The 27,314-nt window shown below is 40.5% G+C and overlaps 2 protein-coding genes across 2 annotated transcripts in view; both read left to right on the forward strand.

Annotated features, from left to right (window-relative positions):
* The window catches only part of kdelr2b (KDEL endoplasmic reticulum protein retention receptor 2b), a 32,536-nt gene extending 21,950 nt beyond the window's left edge, over positions 1-10,586 (forward strand). The window contains exons 2-5 of the mRNA XM_060939626.1: positions 314-414; positions 2,936-3,094; positions 8,439-8,691; positions 8,888-10,586. Coding sequence (XP_060795609.1) covers positions 314-414; positions 2,936-3,094; positions 8,439-8,691; positions 8,888-8,922 — 548 coding nt within the window. The 3' untranslated portion in view covers positions 8,923-10,586. The remainder of the gene's footprint in view (positions 1-313; positions 415-2,935; positions 3,095-8,438; positions 8,692-8,887) is intronic.
* Positions 10,587-21,396: 10,810 nt separating this feature from the next.
* daglb (diacylglycerol lipase, beta) overlaps positions 21,397-27,314 on the forward strand; it is a 28,560-nt gene continuing 22,642 nt past the window's right edge. Inside the window, exons 1-5 of the mRNA XM_060939627.1 lie at positions 21,397-21,924; positions 22,011-22,162; positions 24,445-24,619; positions 24,922-25,186; positions 25,296-25,418. Of these exons, the coding sequence (XP_060795610.1) occupies positions 21,830-21,924; positions 22,011-22,162; positions 24,445-24,619; positions 24,922-25,186; positions 25,296-25,418 (810 nt within the window). The 5' untranslated portion in view covers positions 21,397-21,829. The remainder of the gene's footprint in view (positions 21,925-22,010; positions 22,163-24,444; positions 24,620-24,921; positions 25,187-25,295; positions 25,419-27,314) is intronic.

Below are 27,314 nucleotides of genomic sequence, written 5' to 3' on the forward strand. Positions count from 1 at the left end.
GTCATTCAGATTGTCAATAACAAATCGGATACAGGTCGCATATGGGCAAAAAAATCGGATATGGGTCGTTTCAGGGTGTAGTCTGAACGTAGTGTAGTAGTGTTGATGGTGTAAACTTATTTGGTAATAGTCCTGAGTAGCAGCGTATGAACTTGCACATGTGGATTTAGCGAGTACAAAACGTTTACAACATATATTCCATTTTATAGTCATTCAACTTTTTTGAGTGAACCAGATGATTTCATTTTAAGCCATGTGTTGGAGGCTTAGAAATGAGACCAATTGATTTTGTTTGGTTTTGCTTGCCTTTCAGGTATATCTGGGAAAAGCCAAGTTCTGTTTGCATTGGTGTTCACAACACGCTACTTGGACCTTCTCACCTCTTTTATCTCTCTGTACAACACTACAATGAAGGTGAGCTGGTACAGACTGCTGAGCATCTGTCAGCACGTACAGTGGTGCTTGAAAGTTTGTGAACCCTTTAGAATTTTCTAAATTTCTGCATAAATATGACCCAAAACAACATCAGATTTTCACACAAGTCCTAAAAGTAGATAAAGAGAACCCAGTTAAACAAATAAGACAAAAATATTATACTTGGTCATTTATTTATTGAGAAATGATCCAATACTACATATCTGTGAGTGGCAAAAGTATGTGAACCTTTGCTTTCAGTATCTGGTGTGATCCCCTTGTGCAGCAATAACTGCAACTAAACGTTTCCAGTAACTGTTGATCAGTCCTGCACACCGGCTTGGAGGAATTTTAGCCCATTCCTCCATACAGAACAGCTTCAACTCTGGGATGTTGGTGGATTTCCTCACATGAACTGCTCGCTTCAGGTCCTTCCACAACATTTTGATTGGATTAAGGTCAGGAGTTTGACTTGGCCATTCCAAAACATTAACTTTATTCTTCTTTAACCATTCTTTGGTAGAACGACTTGTGTGCTTCGGGTCGTTGTCTTGCTGCATGACCTACCTTCTCTTGAGATTCAGTTCATGGACAGATGTCCTGACATTTTCCTTTAGAATTCACTGGTATAATTCAGAATTCATTGTTCCATCAATGATGGCAAGCCGTCCTGGCCCAGATGCAGCAAAACAGGCCCAGACCATGATACTACCACCACCATGTTTCACAGATGGGATAAGGTTCTTATGCTGGAATGCAGCGTTTTCCTTTCTCCAAACATAATGCTTCTCATTTAAACCAAAAAGTTCTATTTTGGTCTCATCTGTCCATAAAACATATTTCCAATAGCCTTCTGGCTTGTCCATGTGATTTTTAGCAAACTGCAGATGAGCAGCAATGTTCTTTTTGGAGAGCAGTGGCTTTCTCCTTGCAACCCTGCCATGCACACCATTGTTGTTCAGTGTTCTCCTGATGGTGGACTCATGAACATTAACATTAGCCAATGTGAGAGAGGCCTTCAGTTGCTTAGAAGTTACCCTGGGGTCCTTTGTGACCTCGCCGACTATTACACACCTTGCTCTTGGAGTGATCTTTGTCGGTCGACCACTCCTGGGGAGGGTAACAATGGTCTTGAATTTCCTCCATTTGTACACAATCTGTCTGACTGTGGATTGGTGGAGTCCAAACTCTTTAGAGATGGTTTTGTAACCTTTTCCAGCCTGATGAGCAGCAACAACGCTTTTTCTGAGGTTCTCAGAAATCTCCTTTGTTCATGCCATGATACACTTCCACAAACATGTGTTGTGAAGATCAGACTTTGATAGATCCCTGTTCTTTAAATAAAACAGGGTGCCCACTCACACCTGACTGTCATCCCACTGATTGAAAACACCTGACTCTAATTTCACCTTCAAATTAACTGCTAATCCTAGAGGTTCACATTTTTGCCACTCACAGATATGTAATATTGGATCATTTTCCTCAATAAATAAATGACCAAGTATAATATTTTTGTCTCATTTGTTTAACTGCGTTCTCTTTATCTACTTTTAGGACTTGTGTGAAAATCTGATGATGTTTTAGGTCATATTTATGCAGAAACATAGAAAATTCTAAAGGGTTCACAAACTTTCCTACAGATTGTAGCGATAAACGTGTTGGAAAATGTTCATGCATTCCCTTAAACCCTACCTGCTTGTGTGTTATAATTACGGCTGCGTACCTAAATGTAACATCAGGTACAGGTACCGGTACAGAGGGTTAGGTACAGGTCCGGACCTGTACCTGAACAATTTGACAAATTAACATGTGTTCTTCTGAACTTCTTCAATAATGACAGAAACATTAATAAACTGTTGACAACTTGTCAGTATCTTTATTCAAAGAAAACCGAACGTAACTAGGTTTCCTACCTCACTTCTCAGTCACCCTCTCAGTCTCACACTTGGTTAACTTGGGACAAAAAGTCATAAGTTGTCTCACAGCGAGAAGTGACTACACTAGAGTACTACAGAGTACAGACAACATATAGTTCAAACTTTCAAAGTACCTGAGAAGTTGTCTCACAACAAGAAGTGACTAGAGTAAACAAATTCACTCCGCGCGGTCCGCGGCCTTTAACTTGCGCGGCAAAATTACACAAGGCAACAAAGGCCTCCAATGCCAGCAAAGGAAAAATGGTTGACCTGCTTTTGAGTCTTATTGACCAATCAGAACGCTGGATCAGCCAAGCTCTCGCAACGTCTCGTGAAACTGTGGCGAGAGGATCTCAGATCAAAGATGGCTCCGATTCCAAGTTTCAGCGCGGCGTTTTACGTCTTTTCCAATGCTAAATTTTCGTCTTTGTGGTAGGATTTACGCATCTTCAGTCACAAAATAAGTTGGTGTAAATTTATATCAGTACAGTACCGGTACTTCATGATCCGGTATTTTGGACCTGTACCGAATCGATTTTCACGGTACAGTACCGGTACGCAGCCCTAGTTATCATGAGTCTGTTTTCCCATATTTTTTGGTACAGGTTATCTACATCGGCTGTGCATACGCCACAGTGTACCTGATCTACGCCAAGTTCAAAGCCACCTACGACAGCAATCATGACACTTTCAGGGTGGAGTTCCTGGTCGTCCCTGTGGGTGGCCTCGCTTTTCTTGTCAACCACGACTTCTCTCCTCTGGAGGTAAGATAATTTATCACGCTGTTTATAAGATGTTTGTATGCCGCTTTCTTATTTTCCCTTTAAGGAAACCTGCCATGATTTATTGGAAGTTCTGCTATTTTATATACATGCATGTGTTTTATTATTTTGAAAACCCACCAGCCGGCTGATCTGGCACGTTTTAATTGTGCGACAGTAATGACGTAAATACCGGCGTGACGGACTAGTGTCTGAAAGCTTTTTTTCATTTTACCAGTGAGCTCACTATATAGTCCTCTATATAGTAATTCCCTATACATAGTTTTCACATGACGTCACAGAGTCGGGGATTCCCTAGTGGCGGCCATCTTGCGGGTCAAGCTTACCGTACGGGTCACTGAGCACACATTGTAACGCGCGAGTACAAAGTCTTCAAAAGAACCCAAGCAGGCTATTTAAAGTTAGCAATGGTGCACACCTGTTGTATTCACGGCTGTCGTAATGGGTCAGATGATGACGTCAAGCAGAGCTTTTATGGAATTCCCACTGTACGGGAGCACGAAGGCGAGCAAACAAAGAAACTCAGCATACAAAGGAGAAATCTATGGCTTGCGAGAATCAACCGCAAGGATTATCAGCCTTCCAAACACAGCAAAGTCTGCTCCGATCATTTTATAAGTGGTAAGTTGTTTAAATAAACAATCAATTGCAAATCCGTTACAGTCCATGAAACATAGGAAGTATAAGGATGAGAAAAAAACAGTGAATCGGAAAGCTGCGCAGCTTCGCGCAAATGTGCGCAGCTTTCCGATTTAAATCAATTCTGATTTAAATCAACTCGATATTATACACACACACATTTATATGCAGTGTTGAGAGCTCTAAAATTCCAATGTTTACATACCTTGGCTGTAATTAGGACACGACTGTCACTTGTTTTTATATGGTGGACTTCGCGGACCCAGCCACAGACAAAATAATTGTATGACTCCAACGACTTGTATGCTTTGAGGTCGTCAAGTGTGTAGGCACTTTTACTATTCACGAAATAGTTCACGATATCAGGGTACGATATGGATGGCAGCCCTGCATAGTCGCTTGAAAATGCATCTTTGTCCTAGCCTGGGAAATCCCATGCTGCTTTGCACAATCGTTCCGATCTGAAAAGACAGCATGGAAACTATGGTCTAAAGGCTCGCCTGAGTTAGGGAGCCAATCAGAGAGTGGGGAGGGGTGGAAAGACGGTGACGCGTACTACTCGACAAACGGAAGCTTGTAGTTTATTTGGGACTGTTTACGGATCACATTTAACATGGCGGCGAGCGATACGAACCAAACTTTCGATCAAGCTTTAGACGCTGTTCTGAATAGTTTAGAGTGAAAGTTTGTTTTAAAAAAAGAACAGCGTTTGGCGTTACAGTCTTTCGTTGACACGAAGACAGATGCCTTTGCCTTTCTTCTCTTTCTCTTTCCTTCTCTTCTTCGCCTCTTTGTCGCTCTAACTACGTCACCGGGTACAACTGCCATGATTGGCCATGGGCTACGTATACGCCAAATGATAGACATTCGCAACGTCCAATAAACGGCCGTTGACAATCGTAAACCACACCTCCCCTACGGGAAATTCAATAGGCGGATTCCAGACCATATTTCACTTGTGATATGGTCTGGTGTTAACCAGACTATCTTTGTCCACTTCGTAGGGGTCAATTTCCCCCAATCAAGGCCAGTTTGGCTGCATACCGTTGTCGTGAGATGTCGTCCAATGTATCTATATACTTCCGTTTGCTTGATTTTGCCGACATTGATCTTTTATTTTAGAAAACTGACTATATAACTTCATAAATTCGTCCGAGATAACGTAGCCGGTAATAGCGATGGTCCGTTTTGTTTGCCCCACAAGATGGCGGCTGGAGGGCGTTCCCCGGAATGCCGTGACGTCAGTGAAAACTATGTATATAGGGAGTAGTGAACGAGTGAGCGATTTCGGACACAGAGATAGTCACGCGTGTGCAACTCCTTTGTTTTTCCACTGCTTTAAGCATTCTTTTAGCTATGCCATATCTTTGTGCTGTGTATGGTTGTAGTCACAACAGTACTCGTGACTGTGGCATGTTCCGATTTTTTAGAATTCCGTCCGTGATTCGGAAAGAGGGCGAGGAAACTTTGAGGCTTAGTATGGAGAGGAGGCTTAGTATGGAGAGGAGACAAGGGGATCAGGACACTTCATCCAATGACTGTTTCGTCCAATAGCTAAGACATTTCGTCCAAAGCCTTTTTCATACGCACTATCAGTTATTTTATATTTCAAGTATTCCTGTGTTCGCGAACGAAAGTCCCGCAAGAGCGCTGCTCAGCACCTAAAGATTTAATATGATCCAGCTGCTTTAAAAATTAATAACTTGGCCAGGAGAGTTCACAGCGAAGCCACGTTTTACAGGCACCTCCCTCTAAGCCTCACCCTTCGAAAAAGCACGGTCTCGGGTCGTTAGGGCGGCGTCTCGGCCCGGGATTCGCGAACGAAGCCCCTGCAAAAGCGCTACTCTGCACCTGAAGATTTAATATGATCCAGCCGGAAACATAGACATGCAAGCGAGCAGCCTGCAATGACAAGGGAGTTAACTCATCCCGGGGTTAGCAAGTGGCACGGGCCGACGTGGTTATCCCCTTTAGTATGCTTTTTAGTGTCGAAGCGCATGTACTATGGCACTCATTTGCTTTACAAAAATGTGTTTTGCTTCCGTCAAATTCCACTGAGAATTCCTCCTTTTTTTTTTTCGAACAAACAATTACCTGAAATATAAAATAATTGATAGTGTGTATGAAAAAGACTTTGGATGAAATGACCCTGTATTTGTACTCGATGGTCGGTAGAAGCATCTTATGTTCAGAAAAGTCTGAGTTTTTTTAAATAATATGGGTCAAAACCACACACATCTGTCTTCTCTTTGTATCGCATCTTCGCTCAATCGTTTAAATCGTGGGAATACTGAGGAAAATTCAGCATTGTTTACAGACACGCTTTCAGCAGCTGTCATCCTAGTTGCTTTGTGTATCCACCATCATGGCGGACGCTCATGACGTAGCATATTTGGATCACGTGGTTGCAAGTCATCTATAGCGGCTTTAAAGCCATGTTACTTCCACCTAGGGTGGAGTCACGTGGCGTCCCACTATTATGCGCCCTCTGCTGTCCAAACAACACAATTACAGCTTGGAAAAATTAAGATTACACAGCCTGATAGTAATGGTGATTTTCAGTTTTTTGATGTTTCATTGATTCGAATCGTATTGCGATTTATTGTCGCACGATATTGTTACGTGCCTAATAAGTCACATAACGTGTATGCTGAAACTGTGCTTGGAACTCAAAAACGCATCCTTTTAGACAGTGTTTGTATTTTGTTATTCTGTGTTTCACACTCTCAGTATTTGTTTTTGCTTCCAGACTGTTTATCTTTTTATACTGAGGAACAAAAAAAAAGTGCAAAACCTCTTTTCCCGTGGGATATAATGGAAACTTTACAGGGCTCGACATTAACTTTTAAACCCACTTGCCCTGGGGGGCAAGTGGGGGTTAGTTTCCACTTTCCCCTCAATATTATCACTAATAGAAATAGAATAACAAAGAAATATAGATTATAGATTTGTAATAGAAATCTATAACAAAGTTTATCTAAAAAAAACAAGGTGCAAAGACTTTTCAACAGTACGGTGTTTGAGAATTTTATATATATATATATATATATATATATATATATATATATATATATATATATATAAATAAATATATATATATAAATATATATATATATATATATATATAAATTTTTAAATTTTTTTTTTGTTATATCCTCTATCTCCTAGGTTTAAAGGAAAAAAAACCTGTGCTGCGTCGTGACAGACAGGATAACGTTTGAGTTTAAAATTATTTAGTGTGTAGGTTGTAGTTTTTTTTTTGTTTTTTTTTGTTTTTTAACAGACCTGGCAACCTATAACTAAATCAGTGCAGCCGGTCTGTGATGACGCAGCGCGGGTGGTGGGTGTGAGTGGTTTTTTTGTTTTTTTTTAATTTTCATTTATTTATTTATTTATTTATTTATTTTAAACCTAGAGGTGGATGATATAACAAAAAAAAAACCTGATAAATATTTTGCACAGGACTGTGTTCAGAGGAGCACAGTCCTGTGCAAAATATTTATCAGATTTTTTTTTATCATCATCCATAAGGGCTCTCTCTGCTCTTAATCTGTTCTGTTCTTTCAGGATTTATCACACATGTTGCTCCTTGTTGTGGTTTTTTTTTTTTTTTTTTTTTTAATCCCCGGGTTGTTTGAAACCAATCTGGGTTTTCTGTGTCGATTAAGGAAGCGGCTTCACCTGTAAAAAAAAAAAAAACGCTTTCATGAAGGCGCTGACTCGAATGCGAGCAGAAAAAACAAAACGAGATTCTTAAGCAAACTCTCTTCCATCCTCACTTCTGACTTTCTGTTTTTGTAAAATACATTTTAAATACAATTGTGAATTTCTCTGGAGTTTTCAGGCTGAGCTCCTCTCCTCGTATTCTTTAACTACTCATTTCCCTGTTGTTCTTAAAGCATTTGCTTCTATTTGTTAACATTTTCCTTGATAGCGGGGAGACGGTAACGCCTTTTATCTATTTCTCTGTTTGAACAAGCAAAAACAGCACAAAAATGAACCATGTTGAAGACAGATTAAGTCTTGCTTGCATGAAAGACGGTGTCTGTCTGACCCCAGCTGTAATTATCACGTGATGCGTGACGTCATACACAAGGGGTCTATAAACAGTACGCATACCATACTGCAACAGCGGGGGTATACAAAATAACTTGAAACCGAGACTAAGAAAACAGCCAAGACATAATGCCAGATACGTAGTGAGGGACGCTTTTAGGAACTGAAATAAAACATCAAAAAGCCTAATTTTTGTGGTGCTAGTTCATAATATATGCTCATTCTAACTTGCCTGGTCGGGGACATATCCCACTTGCCCTGGGCAATCGGGCAGTCCTTAATGTCGAGCCCTGCTTTAGCAACCTATCAACATGTGTACTACATTTCTTGGGTTGATTTATATGCTGGTCATTTTATAGATGGTAAATACGTTGCAGCCTTTCCAGACGTGTGCAAAAACTGCGTTTAAAAAAATTAACCCGCTGTCTTTGGACAAGACTAAAATCCCAAGGATTCTTCTGGAAAAATTCCATTACCCCACCTCTCATGTATAAAACCGAATGGGGCTAAATACAGAACAGACAGGTGAAGGGAAGCCGATCAGAGTATGCTGAAACAGTATTTAAACTCGAGTGATTGTGTATTGAGCTTGGTTTTCTCTTGCGGTTTCCTTCCTGTCGATTTGCTGTAGATCCTGTGGACTTTCTCGATCTACTTGGAGTCGGTGGCCATCCTTCCTCAGCTCTTCATGATCAGTAAGACTGGAGAAGCTGAGACCATCACCACACACTATCTGTTTTTCCTGGGCCTCTATCGTGCCCTGTATCTCATCAACTGGGTCTGGCGCTACTACTCTGAAGGCTTCTTTGACATGATTGCCATCGTGGCAGGCGTCGTTCAGACAATCCTTTATTGTGATTTCTTCTATCTCTATGTAACGAAAGGTAAGCGACTACTGGAGTTTAGAACTTGTCATAAAAGCCACGTGCTGACGTGTTTCGCTGAATTTCCGTCCTTGTGTTCTGCTTTACTTTTACCCGACGGTTAGGAGTGAATTGAAGGCTATTAAAATGTGATGAGCTCCTGTATAAATTGTCACCCCATTTAATGGGTTTTTTTTTTCTGTCATTCTGTTCATAGTGTTGAAAGGGAAGAAGCTGAGTTTGCCAGCTTAAACGAGTGCTAGAGACAGAGCTTTAGCGTAAGCGCAGGACACCGCTGATGCCACGTTTGTGTAAGATGCCCGAGGAGTACAACATGGATCTGTTATTTTCTTCAGACCCTGACCAGCTCTGGGACAGTTCCGGTTTCAAACCACGTTAATCACACGACTCCTCCAGTATCCACGTTTTACACATCTTACCCTTTTTTTATTACTTATAAAAGAAATGAAGCATTCTCTATCAGAAATCACTTCAATTTGGCTTGTGGCAACAAAAACCCCGCTGTCAAATGTATCAAATTTGTTACTGTATAATGGTTGATGGGGATTATTCTTATGCAGGGTGCTGTTGGTTTGTAAAAGGTTTGGGATTTGACTGAATGTACCGTGTTTTCTAGAATGTAAGATGCAACTGCTGCTCGTGCTGCCCAACCCTCGTGTGTGTGTGCGCGTGCGTGCACGCAACACTCCCAATTGCCATTAATAAGAGATTTTATAGTTTTTGTGTTCCTCCAGTAGTGACGGGAAAATACAGAAAATGAAATTATCAGTAATCATCATGCTGGTAAACAAAAAATATCGTTGTCATGGTGATTTTAGAAATCAAATCGTCTGCAAAACGAAAGCCTTTATTCTAAGCCCAGTTGAGAAATACGAAACGATGAAGCATGCAGGAGCTACTTAGAACGTGAGTGAGGAGTTTGAGCATTTCCAGAACTTCAGCATTCCGTCATTTTTATAGATGGACAGATGTGTTCCAGACCTGACACAGGGATTTAAAATGAGGACTGCAGGAAATGCATCAGCTCAGAAAACAATATTTACAGTACGTAAGTATTACTTGGCACTAAAGTGATGTGACATATAAATTGATCGGTAGGGTTTTGTACTCCGGAGCGACTTATTTTCTAGAAAATATGGTACATTTTTATATATTGAAACTGCACAGTTGATTTGGATGGATTTAATTACTCTGTGGAAAAATTGTGTTAATGAAAAATAATCTCAGTATAGAGGTTTACCTCATGCTCTGGTCGCCTCACTTTTTTTTTTAAAGAATAAAAAAATGCGTCTTTAAGTGTTTTCCTAAATGATTGAGTATATCGGAATAATCAAGTGTGTAGCAGTGTAAGAGTCAACATTTGATATTGTGCCCGTCAGTCATACTTGCATTAGCTTGCAGTATTGACACACTGCCTTATTTTTCTTGCTTAAATGAGTTTTTTTTATTAATTGGGCATTTTATTTACTTCAATAATACACTTGATTTTATATTTGCTTTTCCTTGTTTAATGGCAAAATATTTGAGCTGACTTGCATCTTATCCGGTCACTCTAAAAGTCTGGTGTATGAAAGTTTATCAAGGGAGCATAGAAAGTAATGGAGGAATAAACTGATTTTTATGCATTGAACATTATTATTATTATTATTATTATTATTATTATTATTATTAAAACCAACTTTGCCCAAATAGCTGTAAAGCATGATTTGTATATTGAGTTTTCGTTACATAAGTCTTTATTTGTAATCTGTGGGATGGGCATTGATGCAAATTGGGTTAGGAATTTACTGAGTGATGTTTCTGTTTCTCTTTTCTCAGTTCTGATATCTAATTTTTTTTTTTTTAAGTTAACTTTCACATGACCTCCATCTCAAATAAAGATCATTTGAGACACACTTTTTTTTTTTCTCCCCCCCGCAAATACACTAAACATATTGTCAAATATTTTATAAGCCGGGCGGCACGGTGGTGTAGTGGTTAGCGCTGTCACCTCACAGCAAGAAGGTCTGAGTTCGAGCTCCGTGGCCAGCGAGGGCCTTTCTGTGCGGAGTTTGCATGTTCTCCCCGTGTCCGCATGGGTTTCCTCCAGGTGCTCCGGTTTCCCCCACAGTCCAAAGACATGCAGGTTAGGTTAACTGGTGACTCTAAATTGACCGTAGGTGTGAATGTGAGTGTGAATGGTTGTCTGTGTCTATGTGTCAGCCCTGTGATGACCTGGCGACTTGTCCAGGGAGTACCCTGCCTTTCGCCCGTAGTCAGCTGGGATAGGCTCCAGCTTGCCTGCGACCCTGTAGAACAGGATAAAGCGGCTAGAGATAATGAGATATGAGAGGATTTTTTTAAGCCCCAAGATCTTTCAGGTTATATGATTGCCAGGTCTTCTACCATGGTAATATATGGGAATGAACGTTGAATGCTGTGGTGTATTCTTGTCCTGAATTGATCTGACATTCAAAACTGAACACCAGGAAGATATTTTGGGATGAAAAGTTTAACTTTGTAATGCACAGAAGAAATGCAAAGCTGCTGAAATGAAACAATCTGCCAGTCTGTCCCTTACTGTTGCCTAAATGAGATGTTTGGATATACAGTAATGGAAGTTTTAACTTGAATGGTATATTTAATATCCTGAAGGTAATAGGACTTTTGCCCAATAATGGAATAATATACAGTAGGTAGGTAGGCAGTATTCTCTTTAGGATTTTTTTTTTTGCTGATGGACAGACTATATTGCCAAAGGGCACCTGACCATCACACCCATCCATATGTGTTTGTTGAACATCCCATTCCAGATTTAGTTGCTCCTTTGCTATTCTCAGCATCAGAATTTGTCATTGTAATAAGTACAACAAAATTAAAAGCTAACCTTAAAGTGCAAGACCGCATATGAATAGAATAGAGGGGGGAAGGCCACATAAAATAGAACAGTACCCAAAACTTAGATCCATCTACGAAAAAAACCCACAAAGTGCATATTGCATTTGTTATTGTTGCACTACTGAGGTAGATAACTAATGATGGATGATAAATAATATGGAACAGTCAACAAGGAGTGGGTTTAGTGCATGCTAGCATTGAGCAGGGTTATGGCTCGAGGGATAAAACTGTTCTTGAGTCTGTTAGTCCTGGACCTGATGCACCTGTAGCGCCTCCCAGACGGCAGCAGGTCAAACAACTGATGACTCGGGTGAAAACTGTCTGAAGCCACTCTCTACAGCTGGCATACCACACAGAGATGTAGTACGTCAGCAGGCTCTCAGTGCAATTATAATAACCTCTACTGTTCTGGGAAGGCTTTCCACTAAGTTTTGGAGCCTGGCTGTGGGGACTTGTGTTCATTCAGCCACAAGAGCTTTCGTGAGGTCAGGTGAGAAGGCGTGGGGTTTAGACGGTATACCATTCATCCATCATCTGTAGCCGTTTATCCTGTCCTGCAGGCAAGCTGGAGCCTATCCCAGCTGACTATGGGTGAGAGGCGGGGTACACCCTGGACAAGTCGCCAGGTCATCGCAGGGCTGATACATGGAGACCACCAACCATTCACACTCTCATTCACACCTACGGTCAATTTAGAGCCATCACTTAGCCTAACCTGCATGCCTTTGGACTGTGGGGGAAACCGGAGCACCCGGAAGAAACCCACACAGACACGGGGAGAACATGTAAACTCCACACAGAAAAGCCCTCGCTGGGCTTGAACCCAGGACCTTCTTGCTGTGAGGAGACAGTGCTAACCACCATGCCGCCGACGGTAGACCAGTTCATCCTAAAGGGATTCAGTCGGGTTAAAGTGCATATCACAGGTAAATTCAGGAGCAAGATCAATGTAATTCTATTTTATATTAAACTTTGGTCAAATATCTGTCACATTTTGTGCAATTGTTTTACCTTGTGCAATACCAGAGAAATTCAGTTGAGATCAAGCCATTTGATGTGAATTGGTCCACCTCTGAAAAAACTTGGGATTTGGATTTCCCGGCAAACGCTGATTTTCGTGACGTCACGTGTGGGACGCCTCCCTCTGAATCCTACGTCAGCGCTGGTTTATGAGAAAACGACCGTATTATTTACATCCCCGGTGTTGTCTCCGTCGTCTTCGCTACTTGAATCATCATCAAATCCAAACAGATGAAGCCCCAACTCTGACATCTCATTATATTCTTCATCCAAAGGTGAAGTAACATTGCGCTCAGGTGGCAATTCCATATTTCAATGAAAAATCGCTAGCTGATAAACTTGGTCTACACAGGCTGTGCACTGAAACCGTGCAAAGCTCGCGCAGCCTGCTGGCGCTTCCGCAGGTGACGTCACGAATCTGGCTCCAGACTCCTTTGGGATTTTTCCAGACGCGTTTTATTTTTTTTTTCTGCTGTAGACAGATGGCCTTGTGCAAAATTACCCTTCTGGATGAATGTGTAAAAGGACATACTTTCATATAAAAAAAAAACGAAATTGGTCCAGGATATGCACTTTAAGGTCAGGGGTCTGCAAACCATGTCTTTACGGAGTTTGCTTTGTGCACAGGAGCATTGTCATGCTGGAACAGGTTTGAGAGTCTTCGTTCCAGTGAAGAGGAATGGTAAAGCTACAGAATACAAAGGCGGACAAACTTTGTAGCAACGGCTTGAGGAAGGAACACACATGGGTGGGATGGTCAGGTGTCCGCAAAATTATAGTTTGTAGTATAGAATAGTATAAAGGCTGATAATTATTCATGAATGATTCGTTTATCATTGTCAGTAGCTGCTTTATTATTATTATTATCATTGTATTTTTCAACTAATTATTTTTATTTATACATAAATACTTTGCGGAAATATTTGACAGAGAACAGGTGTTCTGATAAACTGTCCTACAATGCGTCCTACAAAGCCCCACTGCGCATGCTCAGAGCACAAAACGTCATTTCTTGGCATTTGAACAGATTTTTGTCCTACATCAGCCGTGCTATAAACGGTGCAGATTAACGGTGTGCATTCAATCTTTACTACTTAATCTAACATTACGCAGCTGAAAGTAAGAGAAACCCATTTAACACCAGTAAACACAACTTTGCTCCAAGTAACCTTTACTAGCTGGTATGAAGTAAAGTACTAGTTGGTTTTAAGCAACCTCAACATTCAAGTTCCAAGTAAGGATAACAAATATTTTCAGTGGAGATTACTTTTAAACGTAAAGTAAAGATGACTTGAAAGAGAACAAGTTATATTACTTCATTTATTTGAGGCAATGAGTTTCCACCTTTTTTTCAAGTAAGCTTAACTTATTCTTTTTTACAGTGAGTGTAGTATATTCTGGTGGGGTCATTTGAATTGTCAAAACTTCCTACATTCATATGTTAATGTGTTTTGTAATGTAATGTGCATATTCTAATGGTTATTGAGTTGTCAGAAAATCCTGCATTCATATATTAAAGTAAAAGAATATTCTGACGAGGTCGTTTGAACTGTCAGAACGTCCTACACTCCTATTTTAATGTAGAAGCATATGTCAGAACACCCTACATTCATATATTGTAAAAACATATTCCGATGGTCATTTGAATAGTCAGAACGTCCTACTTACTGTAGAAGCATATTCTGACGGGGTCATATGAGTTGTCAGAACGTCCTGAGGCGTCATTTGAGTAGTAAGAATGTCCTACACTCATATTTTAATGTAGAAGCATATTCTGAAGGGGTCTTTTGAATTGTCAGAACATCCTACATTCATTTATTAATGTAGAAGCATATTCTGATAGGGTCATATGAGTTGTGAGAACGTCCTGCGGCGTCATTTGAGTTGTAAGAACATCCTACACTCCTATTTTAATGTAGAAGCATATGTCAGAACACCCTACATTCATATATTGTAAAAACATATTCCGATGGTCATTTGAATAGTCAGAACATCCTACTTACTGTAGAAGCATATTCTGACGTGGTCATATGAGTTGTCAGAACGTCCTGCGGCGTCATTTGAGTTGTAAGAACGTCCTACACTCCTATTTTAATGTAGAAGCATATGTCAGAACACCCTACATTCATATATTGTAAAAACATATTCCGATGGTCATTTGAATAGTCAGAACGTCCTACTTACTGTAGAAGCATGTTCTGACAAGGTCATATGAGTTGTCAGAATGTCCTGCAGCGTCATTTGAGTTGTAAGAATGTCCTACACTCATATTTTAATGTAGAAGCATATTCTGAAGGGGTCTTTTGAATTGTCAGAACATCCTACATTCATTTATTAATGTAGAAGCATATTCTGATGTGGTCATTTGAGTTGTAAGAACATCCTACACTCCTATTTTAATGTAGAAGCATACATCAGAACACCCTACATTCATATTGTAAAAACATATTCCGATGGTCATTTAAATAGTCAGAACGTCCTACTTACTGTAGAAGCATGTTCTGACAAGGTCATATGAGTTGTCAGAATGTCCTGCAGCGTCATTTGAGTTGTAAGAATGTCCTACACTCATATTTTAATGTAGAAGCATATTCTGAAGGGGTCTTTTGAATTGTCAGAACATCCTACATTCATTTATTAATGTAGAAGCATATTCTGATGTGGTCATTTGAGTTGTAAGAACATCCTACACTCCTATTTTAATGTAGAAGCATACATCAGAACACCCTACATTCATATTGTAAAAACATATTCCGATGGTCATTTAAATAGTCAGAACGTCCTACTTACTGTAGAAGCATGTTCTGACAAGGTCATATGAGTTGTCAGAATGTCCTGCAGCGTCATTTGAGTTGTAAGAATGTCCTACACTCATATTTTAATGTAGAAGCATATTCTGAAGGGGTCTTTTGAATTGTCAGAACATCCTACATTCATTTATTAATGTAGAAGCATATTCTGATGTGGTCATTTGAGTTGTAAGAACATCCTACACTCCTATTTTAATGTAGAAGCATACATCAGAACACCCTACATTCATATTGTAAAAACATATTCCGATGGTCATTTAAATAGTCAGAACGTCCTACTTACTGTAGACGCATATTCTGACGTGGTCATATGAGTTGTCAGAACGTCCTGCGGCGTCATTTGAGTTGTAAGAACGTCCTACACTCCTATTTTAATGTAGAAGCATATTCTGAAGGGGTCTTTTGAATTGTCAGAACATCCTACATTCATTTATTAATGTAGAAGCATATTCTGATGGGGTCATATGAGTTGTGAGAACGTCCTGCGGCGTCATTTGAGTTGTAAGAACGTCCTACACTCATTTTAATAGAGCAAATGGTACTTGTGAATAGTGACCAAAAAAACTATTAATTCTACATGTTCTGACAGGGTCAACTGAAGAGTCAGAGCGTCCTAGATTCATATGAATGTAAAAGCATATTCTGACGGAGTCGTTTGAATTGTCAGAACGTCCTACATTCATATGAATTCTGACAGGGTTGGTGGACGTTGTATCAGTGTAGAAGCATGTTCTTTGCAGAGGGAAAAACCGCGAACTATGACTAAAAGTTAAAGTTGAATCACACTGTAGGATTTCCTGCAATGTAGGACTGCCCAACAGACATGTCTGACATCCCCTCCTACCGTAGGACGCTTCGCGGATGTACAGTAGGACCATTTATCAGAACACCTGACTCATCGGAAGTTTTTAAGTGTTGCACCCTCACTCTCTCACACACCCTATACAGTACAGTGCACTCAAAGTATCCCACAATGCATCATGAAAAGTTTTTTTTTAAATTACAGATAACAAACAATTACAGAATTGTATAAACGAGAGAAAGATACAATAACTACATGCCAGGGGTTATACAGTATACATACATAAAGCAAAAACACACATTTACAATACAATATTAAACTTCGTACACAGTTTCGATAGCTTTTGTGTTAAGTGAGGCAGAAATGGTATTAATATAAATCTCTAGATCTTTAAAAAAATAAGTAAAGGATGGCTTAATTTTTATGACCTTGCACTTATGAATATGGAATTTAGCTAAAATAATAATTAAATTACAAAGAAAATATTCCTCCTCCAACTCCTTGCTATAAGTGGTAAAACCAAATAAAACATCTTGTAAACGTAACTGAAAAGTATCACAGATATGGTCAATTATAAAACGACAGATTTTACGCCAAAAGTCTTTTGAGAAGTCACAAAACCAAAAGAGATGAATGAGTGATTCTGAATGTGTATTACAAAAGGTACAATTGGTATTAATATCTTTTCTGAACTTAGCTAAGTAAGATTTCACCGGGTAACAACGATGCATAATTTTAAAAGAAACTTCTTTTACTTTATTAACTAGTAGAAATCTGCTGGGTAGCGTCCAAGTCTTGGCCCAACATATATCTTGGGCATATCCACTCCAAGCTGAGATAGCACATGGTACTGAAATAAAGTCCTTTAGAAATAGATTGCGCACATATCGGTTATTATTACAGTTAGTGGACCTAAAGCATATTTCACCAACATATGTTTTAAGAGGATCAAGTTGAGTAGTCACAAAAGAAGAAGAATATCCTTTCAAGAGCATGACCACTCCCACTGGAATTGCATCAAAAACAATGGCAAATTGTTTAGGAGTTACAGGTATTTTTTACACTCTGAAGAAATTCTTGATAGCTGAAAAGATTACCCTGCTCATTAATAAGTTGGTTTACTAAAACAATTCCATTCCTAAACCAGTTATCAAAAAATATAGATTTCTTTTTATAACATATATCCCTATTATTCCAAAGTAAGTAAGTATTTGGAGAGAAATTGTGCTTGTAAATACGAGACCAAGACAAAAGAGCTTGCTTGTGAAAGTTTGACAACGATAGCCTATCAATGTTGTAATTGCAAAGTAAAATAAACTTCAAGCCACCCAACTGAGAAAACACATGACAAGAGATAAAATTCCATATGGACGCAGGTTCTTTTAAGTGCTTTTTAATCCAATTAACTTTAAAGGTGTTATTCAGGATACTAAAGTCGATGAAGTTGAGGCCACCCTTGTTGTAGTCATTCATCATAACAGATTTTTTAATATAATGTGTTTTGTTTTTCCAAACAAAATTATAGAGTAACTGGTCAATATGTTTACAAATTTTGCTATCCACACCCAACGCTACTGCTGCATATGTCAATCTGGATATGCCTTCTGCTTTTGAGAGTAGAATCCTACCCTTCAAAGACAAATCTCTCTGAAGCCACATATTAAGTTTTTTTTTTTGGTCTTATCAATTATGGGGTTAAAGTTAATACTACACCTGAGATTCTAATCCTTAGTTATGACTATGCCCAAATAGGTAACTTGTTCCTTTACTGGTATATTAGAAATAGAAACAGCATTACAACCTTTTACTGCCATCAGTTCACATTTGTTCACATTCAAATAAAGACCTGACACTAAAGAAAAAGCCTGAATAACGTCTAGGCTGGGCAGACACTGTGCGATTTTTGGTCCGATTTTGACACGATTTTCACTCGTGCGACTATTTTGGAGATCGGGCCGATTTTTGGCTCAATCGTGCATCTCGGATCGTGTAGTATAGAGTGGGGTAATACTCCCCCGTGGGGTAAAAGGCCCCCGGCCTGTTGTACCCAAAATAACCACCAGATGGCGCACAGTTACATTTCTATTGTTGCTATGGACTGGCTTGACAACAAGGATATACAAATATCCACTGTGGATCGCATATCAGCAACGCAGCGGAGAGAAATCAAATTTCATGGTAAGTGATATAATTTTCAGATATCAGTAAAACTGTATTTAGATAGCTGCTATTTCGTCAGATATCACAGCTGTGTATGTGGTATGAGTAGACAAGTCAGTACGTTAAAAAAAATACATTAGGTATAAAAAGTTGAATCACATTTTGAAAGTAAGACCCTTTTTTGTAAAAGTGTGGTCTGTGGGGTAAAACGCCCCCTTAATGGCGGGGTAAATGGCCCCCAGGGGGCATCGTTTCCTTTTATCATCATTAGAGTGGGGGGAAAAGCCCCCCTTAAGGAAAATTCAGTTTTTCTCCAAGTTGAAATGAACCATGTGTTAATTTTAATCATAGTTTTTGACAACAGTGACATGAACAATAATGCCACCTAAAGTTTGCCTAAAGTTAATACTTTTTTTTTTTTTTAACAAAAACAAACATTGTGCCAAGGGGGCCTTTTACCCCCCCAGTGGGGTAAAAGGCCCCCTGAGGTGGGGCAATAGGCCCCCTCACTCAAAAAAACAAGAAAATATCCCTGAATTAATGAATAGCTTGTTCTTTGTTAATTCATGTTCAATCCACACAAAATTATATTGAAATTAAAATGCGAAATATAATAAAATAATGCATCTATTCATTAATTCAGGGATATTTTCTTGTTTCTTTCACATTAGGCTTAAGTAAACACTTTTGCTATCCAAACAGCTTTTTTTGAGTGAGGGGGCCTATTGCCCCACCTCAGGGGGCCTTTTACCCCACTGGGGGGGGGGGGGGTGTAAAAGGCCCCCTTGGCACAATGTTTGTTTTTGTTAAAGGCAAACTTTAGGTGGCATTATTTTTCATGTCACTGTTGTCAAAAACTATGATTAAAACAACACATGGTTCATTTCAACTTGGAGAAAAATTGAATTTTCCTTAAGAGGGGCTTTTCCCCCCACTCTACTCTACATGGGGTAACGACAAGCGATTAACACCTCACGACCTCCTCCCGATCGATCGGATGAAAATCAAACCTGTTTGAAATCCTGGTCGCCCGTCGTGAGGCTATCGCACTGTTGAAGCAGTGTCACGAGCCGATTTACCTCAACCTGTCACACTGCACATGCGCGAACACAGATACGGAAGAGAAAAACACTGAGCAGCACTTCCGGTCTCCTCTTCTTCTTCACGTACAGTAGATGGGATTTATGGCTCTTTGATGGGATCCGCATCTTTGTGATCCGTTCTTTGAAAAGAGCCGTTCAAAAGACTGGCTCATTTGGCTCTTTTTTAAAATATTTATTCAGTTTTAAGAAGACAGCGTCTAAAGAAGCCAGATCCCTCTGCTTAGACAGTGACATCAATATTTCTGGACATACCTTTTATATAAAGCAACCTAGACTTACATTATTGTAACCCCTAAACGCTCATAAATAACCATTAAAAAACAATGAGGGCTTCAATGAATGTCCATGCAGAACGGCTTTTCTGTAAAAAAAAAAAAGAACCCACTCAAGAACATAGTTATCAAGAACATTTTATAGAAAAACACTTGTTTTACAAAAATATTTAAGTCTGAGATACAAAACAGATAAATAAATTAAATACACAAAAATGGAACAAACAAAATGACGATAGAATAAACTAAATGAACGTCCGTGCAAAGTAGTTTTCCCACAATATTATCATTAATATCACACAACAACATTATAAACTATCTGAAACACAGTACAGAAAAAGAACGACAGAAAGAACGGCTCCCCCAGCTCGAGACTCGGTTCTCATCGTTCATGCCTAGGAGCCGTTCAAAAGAATCGGTTCGTTCGCGAACGTCACAACACTATTCACGTTGCAGTTCCGGATACAAGAATCTGGAAGTATGGAAGTACAGTGTGAGCAGTCAGATCGCATCCGAGCATCGGATCGTATAGTGTGAGAACAGGAATCGTAAGCTGCGTGCTGTTTACCCCTGCGATTCACTCGTACAGTGTGAGCAGCAGCTAAATACCGCGATTGAAAAAATCGCACAGTGTCTGCCCAGCCTAACACAGACATTCCCTTTAGACCACTGCTCTTAATATGATTAGCCAATAATTGGGTACACAGCAAAAATAAATACGGGGAAATGGGACAGCCTTGACGAATGCCACGTTTTAATTCAAACCTGGAGGATGAGCCATTCTTTAATTTAATCGAGCTATTACCGTTACAATATAGAGTTCTTATAGTTCTACAGAAAAAAATCACCAAAGCCAAATTTGTTAAGTGTTTAAAAAATAAATTCGTGCTCAATTGAATCGAAAGCTTTGTAAAAATCCAGAAATATAATGAAACCGTCATTCTGAATGTACTCAGGATAGTCTAGTATATCTAGCACTAGGCGAATGTTATTTGAAATGTGTTTATTTTCCATAAAACCTGACTGAGTCTCATCTATGATATCATGCATCATGAAAAGTAGTGAACAACTGATGGTCACTAATCAAGCAATGTATCCCATCATGCATTGCGGTCTCTCTGAAAGAAAAAAAAGTGTGTTGGGGTGAATGGACAGAAAAAGAAACACATTATAAACTGACATTCAAGTACAATTAATAGACAATACGCTAAAATAGAAATAGACAGATAAAATACAGGAATAAAAGTTACAGTGCAGAGCGAGGAATTAATCCAAAGCCTCAAGTTTGATTTAATAAAAGCTAAAGAATTTTAGTATTTTATTTAGTATTTAGTATATTTAGTATTTAGAATTTTAGTATTCAGGATTGGTCTAAAATAACTGAAAGATGCAGCAGACACAAAGTACTTTTGTATTTATTAATGTAGGAAATACGCTCAGGATTTATTTTTGAAAACCCACCAGCCGACTGATCTGTCACGTTTTAATTGTGCGACAGTAATGACGTAGATACCAGCGCGACGGAGTAGTGTCCGAAAACGTTTTTATTTTTCATTTGACCAACTAGCTCGCTGTATAGTCCTGTATATAGAATTCCCTAGATAGTGAGTAGTGAACGAGTGAGTGATTTGGGACGCAGACAAAAAAAAAAACAACAGTGACATTTTACGCCACTTAGCCAGTAGCGCCGCTGTGACAGGAGAGTGCATGGGTTGTTTACGTGCCAGGTCTTTAAACCGAGATTTATAAGAAACGTGAAGTTTTTCTTTCTTTGCTTCACTGATAATATGTTTTAAACTTTGTTTAAACGCGGACTCGGTTAGTTGCTGTTGCTAACTTACGCCACGTCACTGACAAGCGGTTTATTTTTAGCTGTTGTGTTTTCCTGGATGGATTGGTGAAGGCACTGAGTCAAAATGCTGGTTCTTCGTTTACGATCCAGTTAGCAATAAGTGAAAAAGGGTGAGGGTTAGGAACAGGAACAGGGACTTCTCTTGGATCGCTTTCCCTGATCTGTGTTTGGGCGTTGGCGGCTTTGCTACTCCTGTACAGATTTCAACACAACACAGCTAGCTTTCAGCATCAGGAGTCAACATGCCCGGGATGGTCGTGTTTGGTCGGCGATGGGGCATCGCAAGCGATGATCTTGTCCTTCCAGGAGCTTTTGAGTTATTTATCAGGCTTCTGTGGTAAGCATAGTGTGTGTGGCTTAATCATAAAACCAATTTCATTTCCAACTGTGTGTCTAGATTGTCGTTTCTTTCTTTTCTCATAGGTGGATTGTAACCCTAAGCCTTTACATCACCCACAGAGGCAAATTTGATTGTCCTGGAGGTGCTGTTCTTCACAGCTACATTATTGTTCTTCTTGTCCTGCTTGGAGTCATTATCATAACTTTATGTGTCGTCGTTTACGTCAGTGCTCAAGGTATGTCTCGAGTTTATTCTCCAAACTGAACATCATCCTTTCAAGCCAAGGCACGTAACACTGTTTCTCTTGCTTTGCCAGGGTTCCCTTCTGAGTTCTGTTCCTCTTCAGCTCGGATCAGACTACACGATAGACAGTGGTGCTTGATCTGTCACATTTATTTATTGAGGAAAATGATCCAGTATTACATATCTGTGAGTGGCAAAAGTATGTGAACCTTTACTTTCAGTATCTGTTTTTACTAAACGTTTGCGGTAACTGTTGATCAGTCCTGCACACCGGCTTGGAGGAATTTTAGCCCATTCCTCCGTACAGAACAGCTTCAACTCTGGGATGTTGGTGGGTTTCCTCACATGAAGTGCTCGCTTCAGGTCCTTCCACAACATTTTGATTGGATTAAGGTCAGGACATTGACTTATTCACTTTATTCTTCTTTAACCATTCTTTGGTAGAACGACTTGTGTGCTTAGGGTCGTTGTCTTGCTGCATGACCCACCTTCTCTTGAGATTCAGTTCATGGACAGATGTCCTGACATTTTCCTTTAGAATTCGCTGGTATAATTCAGAATTCATTGTTCCATCAATGATGGCAAGCCGTCCTGGCCCAGATGCAGCAAAACAGACCCAAACCATGATACTACCACCACCATGTTTCACAGATGGGATAAGGTTCTTATGCTGGAATGCAGTGTTTTCCTTTCTCCAAACATAACACTGCTCATTTAAACCAAAGTTCTGTTTTGGTCTCATCCATCCACAAAACATTTTTCCAATAGCCTTCTGGCTTGTCCACATGATCTTTAGCAAACTGCAGACGAGCAGCAATGTTCTTTTTGGAGAGCAGTGGCTTTCTCCTTGCAACCCTGCCATGCACACCATTGTTGTTCAGTGTTCTCCTGATGGTGGACTCATTAACATTAGCCAATGTGAGAGAGGTCTTCAGTTGCTTAGAAGTTACCCTGGGGTCCCTTGTGACCTCGCCGACTATTGCATGCCTTGCTCTTGGAGTGATCTTTGTTGGTCGACCACTCCTGGGGAGGGTAACAATGGTCTTGAATTTCCTCCATTTGTACACAATCTGTCTGACTGTGGATTGGTGGAGTCCAAACTCTTTAGAGATGGTTTTGTAACCTTTTCCAGCCTGATGAGCATCAACAGCGCTTTTTCTGAGGTCCTCAGAAATCTCCTTTGTTCGTGCCATGATACACTTCCACAAACATGTGTTGTGAAGATCAGACTTTGATAGATCCCTGTTCTTTAAATAAAACAGGGTGCCCACTCACACCTGATTGTCATCCCATTGATTGAAAACACCTGACTCTAATTTCACCTTCAAATTAACTGCTAATCCTAGAGGTTCACATACTTTTGCCACTCACAGATATGTAATATTGGATCATTTTCTTCAATAAATAAATGACCAAGTATAATATTTTTTTCTCATTTGTTTAACTGGGTTCTCTTTATCTACTTTTAGGACTTGTGTGAAAATCTGATGATGTTTTAGGTCGTATTTATGCAGAAATAGAGAAAATTCTAAAGGGTTCACAAACTTTCAAGCACCACTGTTTATTTTTCAGATTAAGCAATCATAATGCCATAACTTCTTGCTGTGTTTTGGTCAGAAGACTAGCAATACTACAAATTCGACTCCAACCAATCATCGTCCATGTCCTTGCGTGTCATCCTGGAGGAGAGTCAATAACTTGTCATTGAATCATGGCTCATAAGGAATCCATCCATTATTATCTGTAGCCGCTTATCCTGTTCTACAGGGTCGCAGGCAAGCTGGAGCCTATCCCAGCTGACTATGGGCGGGGTACACCCTGGACTAGTCTCCAGGTCATCGCAGGGTGGGAACACTTCGTAGGCTTTGTCAAACTTGGCGAGGAAATACAATCCAAACAATTCTCATATGCTTGACTTTCCTCGGGCATCCCAGATGCCCCATCGCTGTTCTTTCGTTAGGTCCAACTACAAAGCCAGTTAATTGTTCTTGGCATTCATATTCGAGGCAGACGCTGGAATTTGTCTGCCATGATGTGTCAAAATTGGGCTGAATTTGTGTAGTCTGATCTCAGCAATAAGGTTTCTTCCTCGTTCTATATGAGGGAGGTGTTTTTTTTTTTTTGGGCGCCTCTGTCACCTCTGACTCACTCATTTGGAATCTAAATCTTTATCCACAGTTGGATTTTGTCAAAGCGGCTTTGTGTAAATGTCTGTCGTAAATAAAATTCAGCTGAACTGAACGCATGTGCTCTTTGCTTGTATCTTGATCAAAGGAACCATAATGAACCCAGGACCTCGTCGCTCTATGCCAGTCCTGGTGTACATTCGTGGAATCCTTTTCCTCCCCGAGTGTGCGTGGGCCTGTCTCGGAGCCGCGTGGGTGTATGAGTACAGTGCAGGATGTGAGCTGACTGAAATTGGGCTTGTACTTGGTACTGTGATCGTTAGGTGGGTAAAAGCAGACCATTATCACATGACAAATTGGGTTTCACAGTAAAATCAATAATGTGAAGGATCAATACACGTTCCTTGAATGCTTGATGAACGCATAAGATTATAGGTGTATCTTTTGTATATCTTATTTATATCACGTTTTGACGTTGGACCCAAAGAAGGATGACTCTTACTTCCAGGTTGAAAAAGTCATGCTGTTAATATTTCAGTGAACTATGTGCAGAGTGAAAGTGTTGTACACACAGCACAGGCACGATGATTCATATCACAGCATGTGCTCTGGTCGTCCTCTCTAGCTGGATCATCTTTGTCTTCATGATGGTCGGCGTGCTGGTTGTGTTTGACCCGCTGGGCAGCCTATGGCATCCTCCTGTGACTCAGCATTCGGACTTGAGGGATCTGGAAGGCAACGAGTCCTCGCAGCTGTTTTCCACAGCGCGCTCGCTGGCCGTACGTGTGTGGGAGAGCCGGCTGCGTCTGCTGTGCTGCTGCCTGCGTCAGGACGACAACAACAGAGCAGCCTTCTCCAGCATCGCCCAGCTCTTCAGCCAATTCTTCTCGGTGAGCTCTGAAACTATATCTGGATGTCAGTACGTTTTTGCTCACTCGTGTTAAAATGTTCTAGGTGAATCTTATCCGCGCGGCTAATTCACAGCATTCCTCTGTGTAGGACACGGACCTGGTGCCCAGCGACATTGCTGCAGGTCTGGCCCTTCTACATCAAGAGCAGGATAAAATGCAGCAGTGCAAAGACCCTGAAGATGACGTTTCCCACAGTCCTTCATCTCCCATCGTGAGTTTGCAGATCTGTAACTGGTGCAGTGTAAAGTGGTTGTGAAACCTCTTGAGAGCTATGAGTTGATTCAGTATGTTGCGATATTTCCTTCTGAAGCAGAAGTAAGTGAGGGAGGGAAGTAAGTTGGATTTAAACAGACTAAACAGTGGCAGAGTCAATCAGCTAGATGTTTGTTTTCAGTTGTGTCAGATTTCTTACTACCCGCTGAGAATTTGACATGCTGAGTATCTAAGATCAGAGATTTCCATCCACTGCGCCTCCGATTCGTATCGGGCTGCGATTTGGATTTTACCAGCATGAAAATGTTTCCCTCTCTTCCTTGTATCAAGCCTCATATGGCAGTGGAGTGATTTGGAATAAGGTCCCCTACCAAAACTACACACAACTTATGTTTGATGCTAATTGTAGAACGATACTCGTTTACTGTTTGTTTCCAAGGTTGGGGGGCAAATACATTCGAGAGAGGTTTTGTTCCGATCCAGATCGGACGGGTCCGAGATGATCTGTGGATGATCTCTGTCCACGACACTTAAAGACTCTCTCTCAAACCAAATTTGAGTTCTTCTTTCTCACTTCCTTAAACAAATCAAGTGTTTTGCGAACGTCTAAAGAAACGAGACACGTGCAGTGGACCACATTTAGCGACTCCACGAACTTTGACCTTTACAGAAAGTTTGAAATGGTTTTCTATTAAACCAGTATATACCAGTGTTGGAGTTGAATCACTAAACCTTGAGTCCGAGTCCAGTCTCGAGTCCCAAATGTTCGAGTCATTAAAAAAAAAAATGTCGAGTCCGAGTCAAGTCCAATGTTCCAACCGCACCGTTTGACGGTGGCTGTTTTAGCGCCATTAACATTAGTTTGTTCCTGAACGTGACGTATGAACAGGTGACTGTACATTCTCTTTGTCAGGGAGTGCGAAGTATTCTGTCCGAGATGGTTCGGAGACGGATGTAAGTGCAGAAGGTGTGTTTATTAACACAAGTGAAGAGGGTAAACAATCCAGAACGGCAGGCAAAATCGTAAAACGGGCAATAGGTCGGGCGAGACTATCGTAGACTCGGCAGAATCAAAGACGAGAAACAGGAAATCAGGAAACCAAACAAGGAAAGAAGGCTTGGTAATGTCAGCAACGCAACTCAATACTTCGCAAAGTAAGTGCGTTTTTATATCGGCGCGCTGATTGCGCCTTAATCTTGTGCAGGCGTGAGTCGTTTACGGTGCGTGCGCGAGAGTCCGCTTGGACCGTGTGCTGTCTGGAGCGCGCCTAAGAGTCTATCTGATTCACGCGCCAAGGCGCACGGGTGTGACACGCTCTTACACGAAATTAGTACAAAAATGAATGTAGATATAATAATTTGGCATAACGTATTTATGGCAGGCGGCACGGTGGTGTAGTGGTTAGCGCTGTCGCCTCACAGCAAGAAGGTCCTGGGTTCGAGCCCCGTGGCCGGCGAGGGCCTTTCTGTGTGGAGTTTGCATGTTCTCCCCGTGTCCGCGTGGGTTTCCTCCGGGTGCTCCGGTTTCCCCCACAGTCCAAAGACATGCAGGTTAGGTTAACTGGTGACTCTAAATTGACCGTAGGTGTGAATGTGAGTGTGAATGGTTGTCTGTGTCTATGTGTCAGCCCTGTGATGACCTGGCGACTTGTCCAGGGTGTACCCCGCCTTTCGCCCGTAGTCAGCTGGGATAGGCTCCAGCTTGCCTGCGACCCTGTAGGACAGGAGAAAGCGGCTAGAGATAATGAGATGAGATGAGATATTTATGGCATGTTACAAAAAAAGAAAGAAAAAATCCGAGTCCTCGTCTCCAATTTACGAGTCCAAATGCAGTTAATGCACGAGTCCGAGTCATCAGTGCACGAGTCGGGACTCGAATACTACAAGCCTGGTA

This window comes from Neoarius graeffei, chromosome 14, assembly GCF_027579695.1.
Source record: "Neoarius graeffei isolate fNeoGra1 chromosome 14, fNeoGra1.pri, whole genome shotgun sequence".
Lineage (NCBI taxonomy): Eukaryota > Metazoa > Chordata > Actinopteri > Siluriformes > Ariidae > Neoarius > Neoarius graeffei.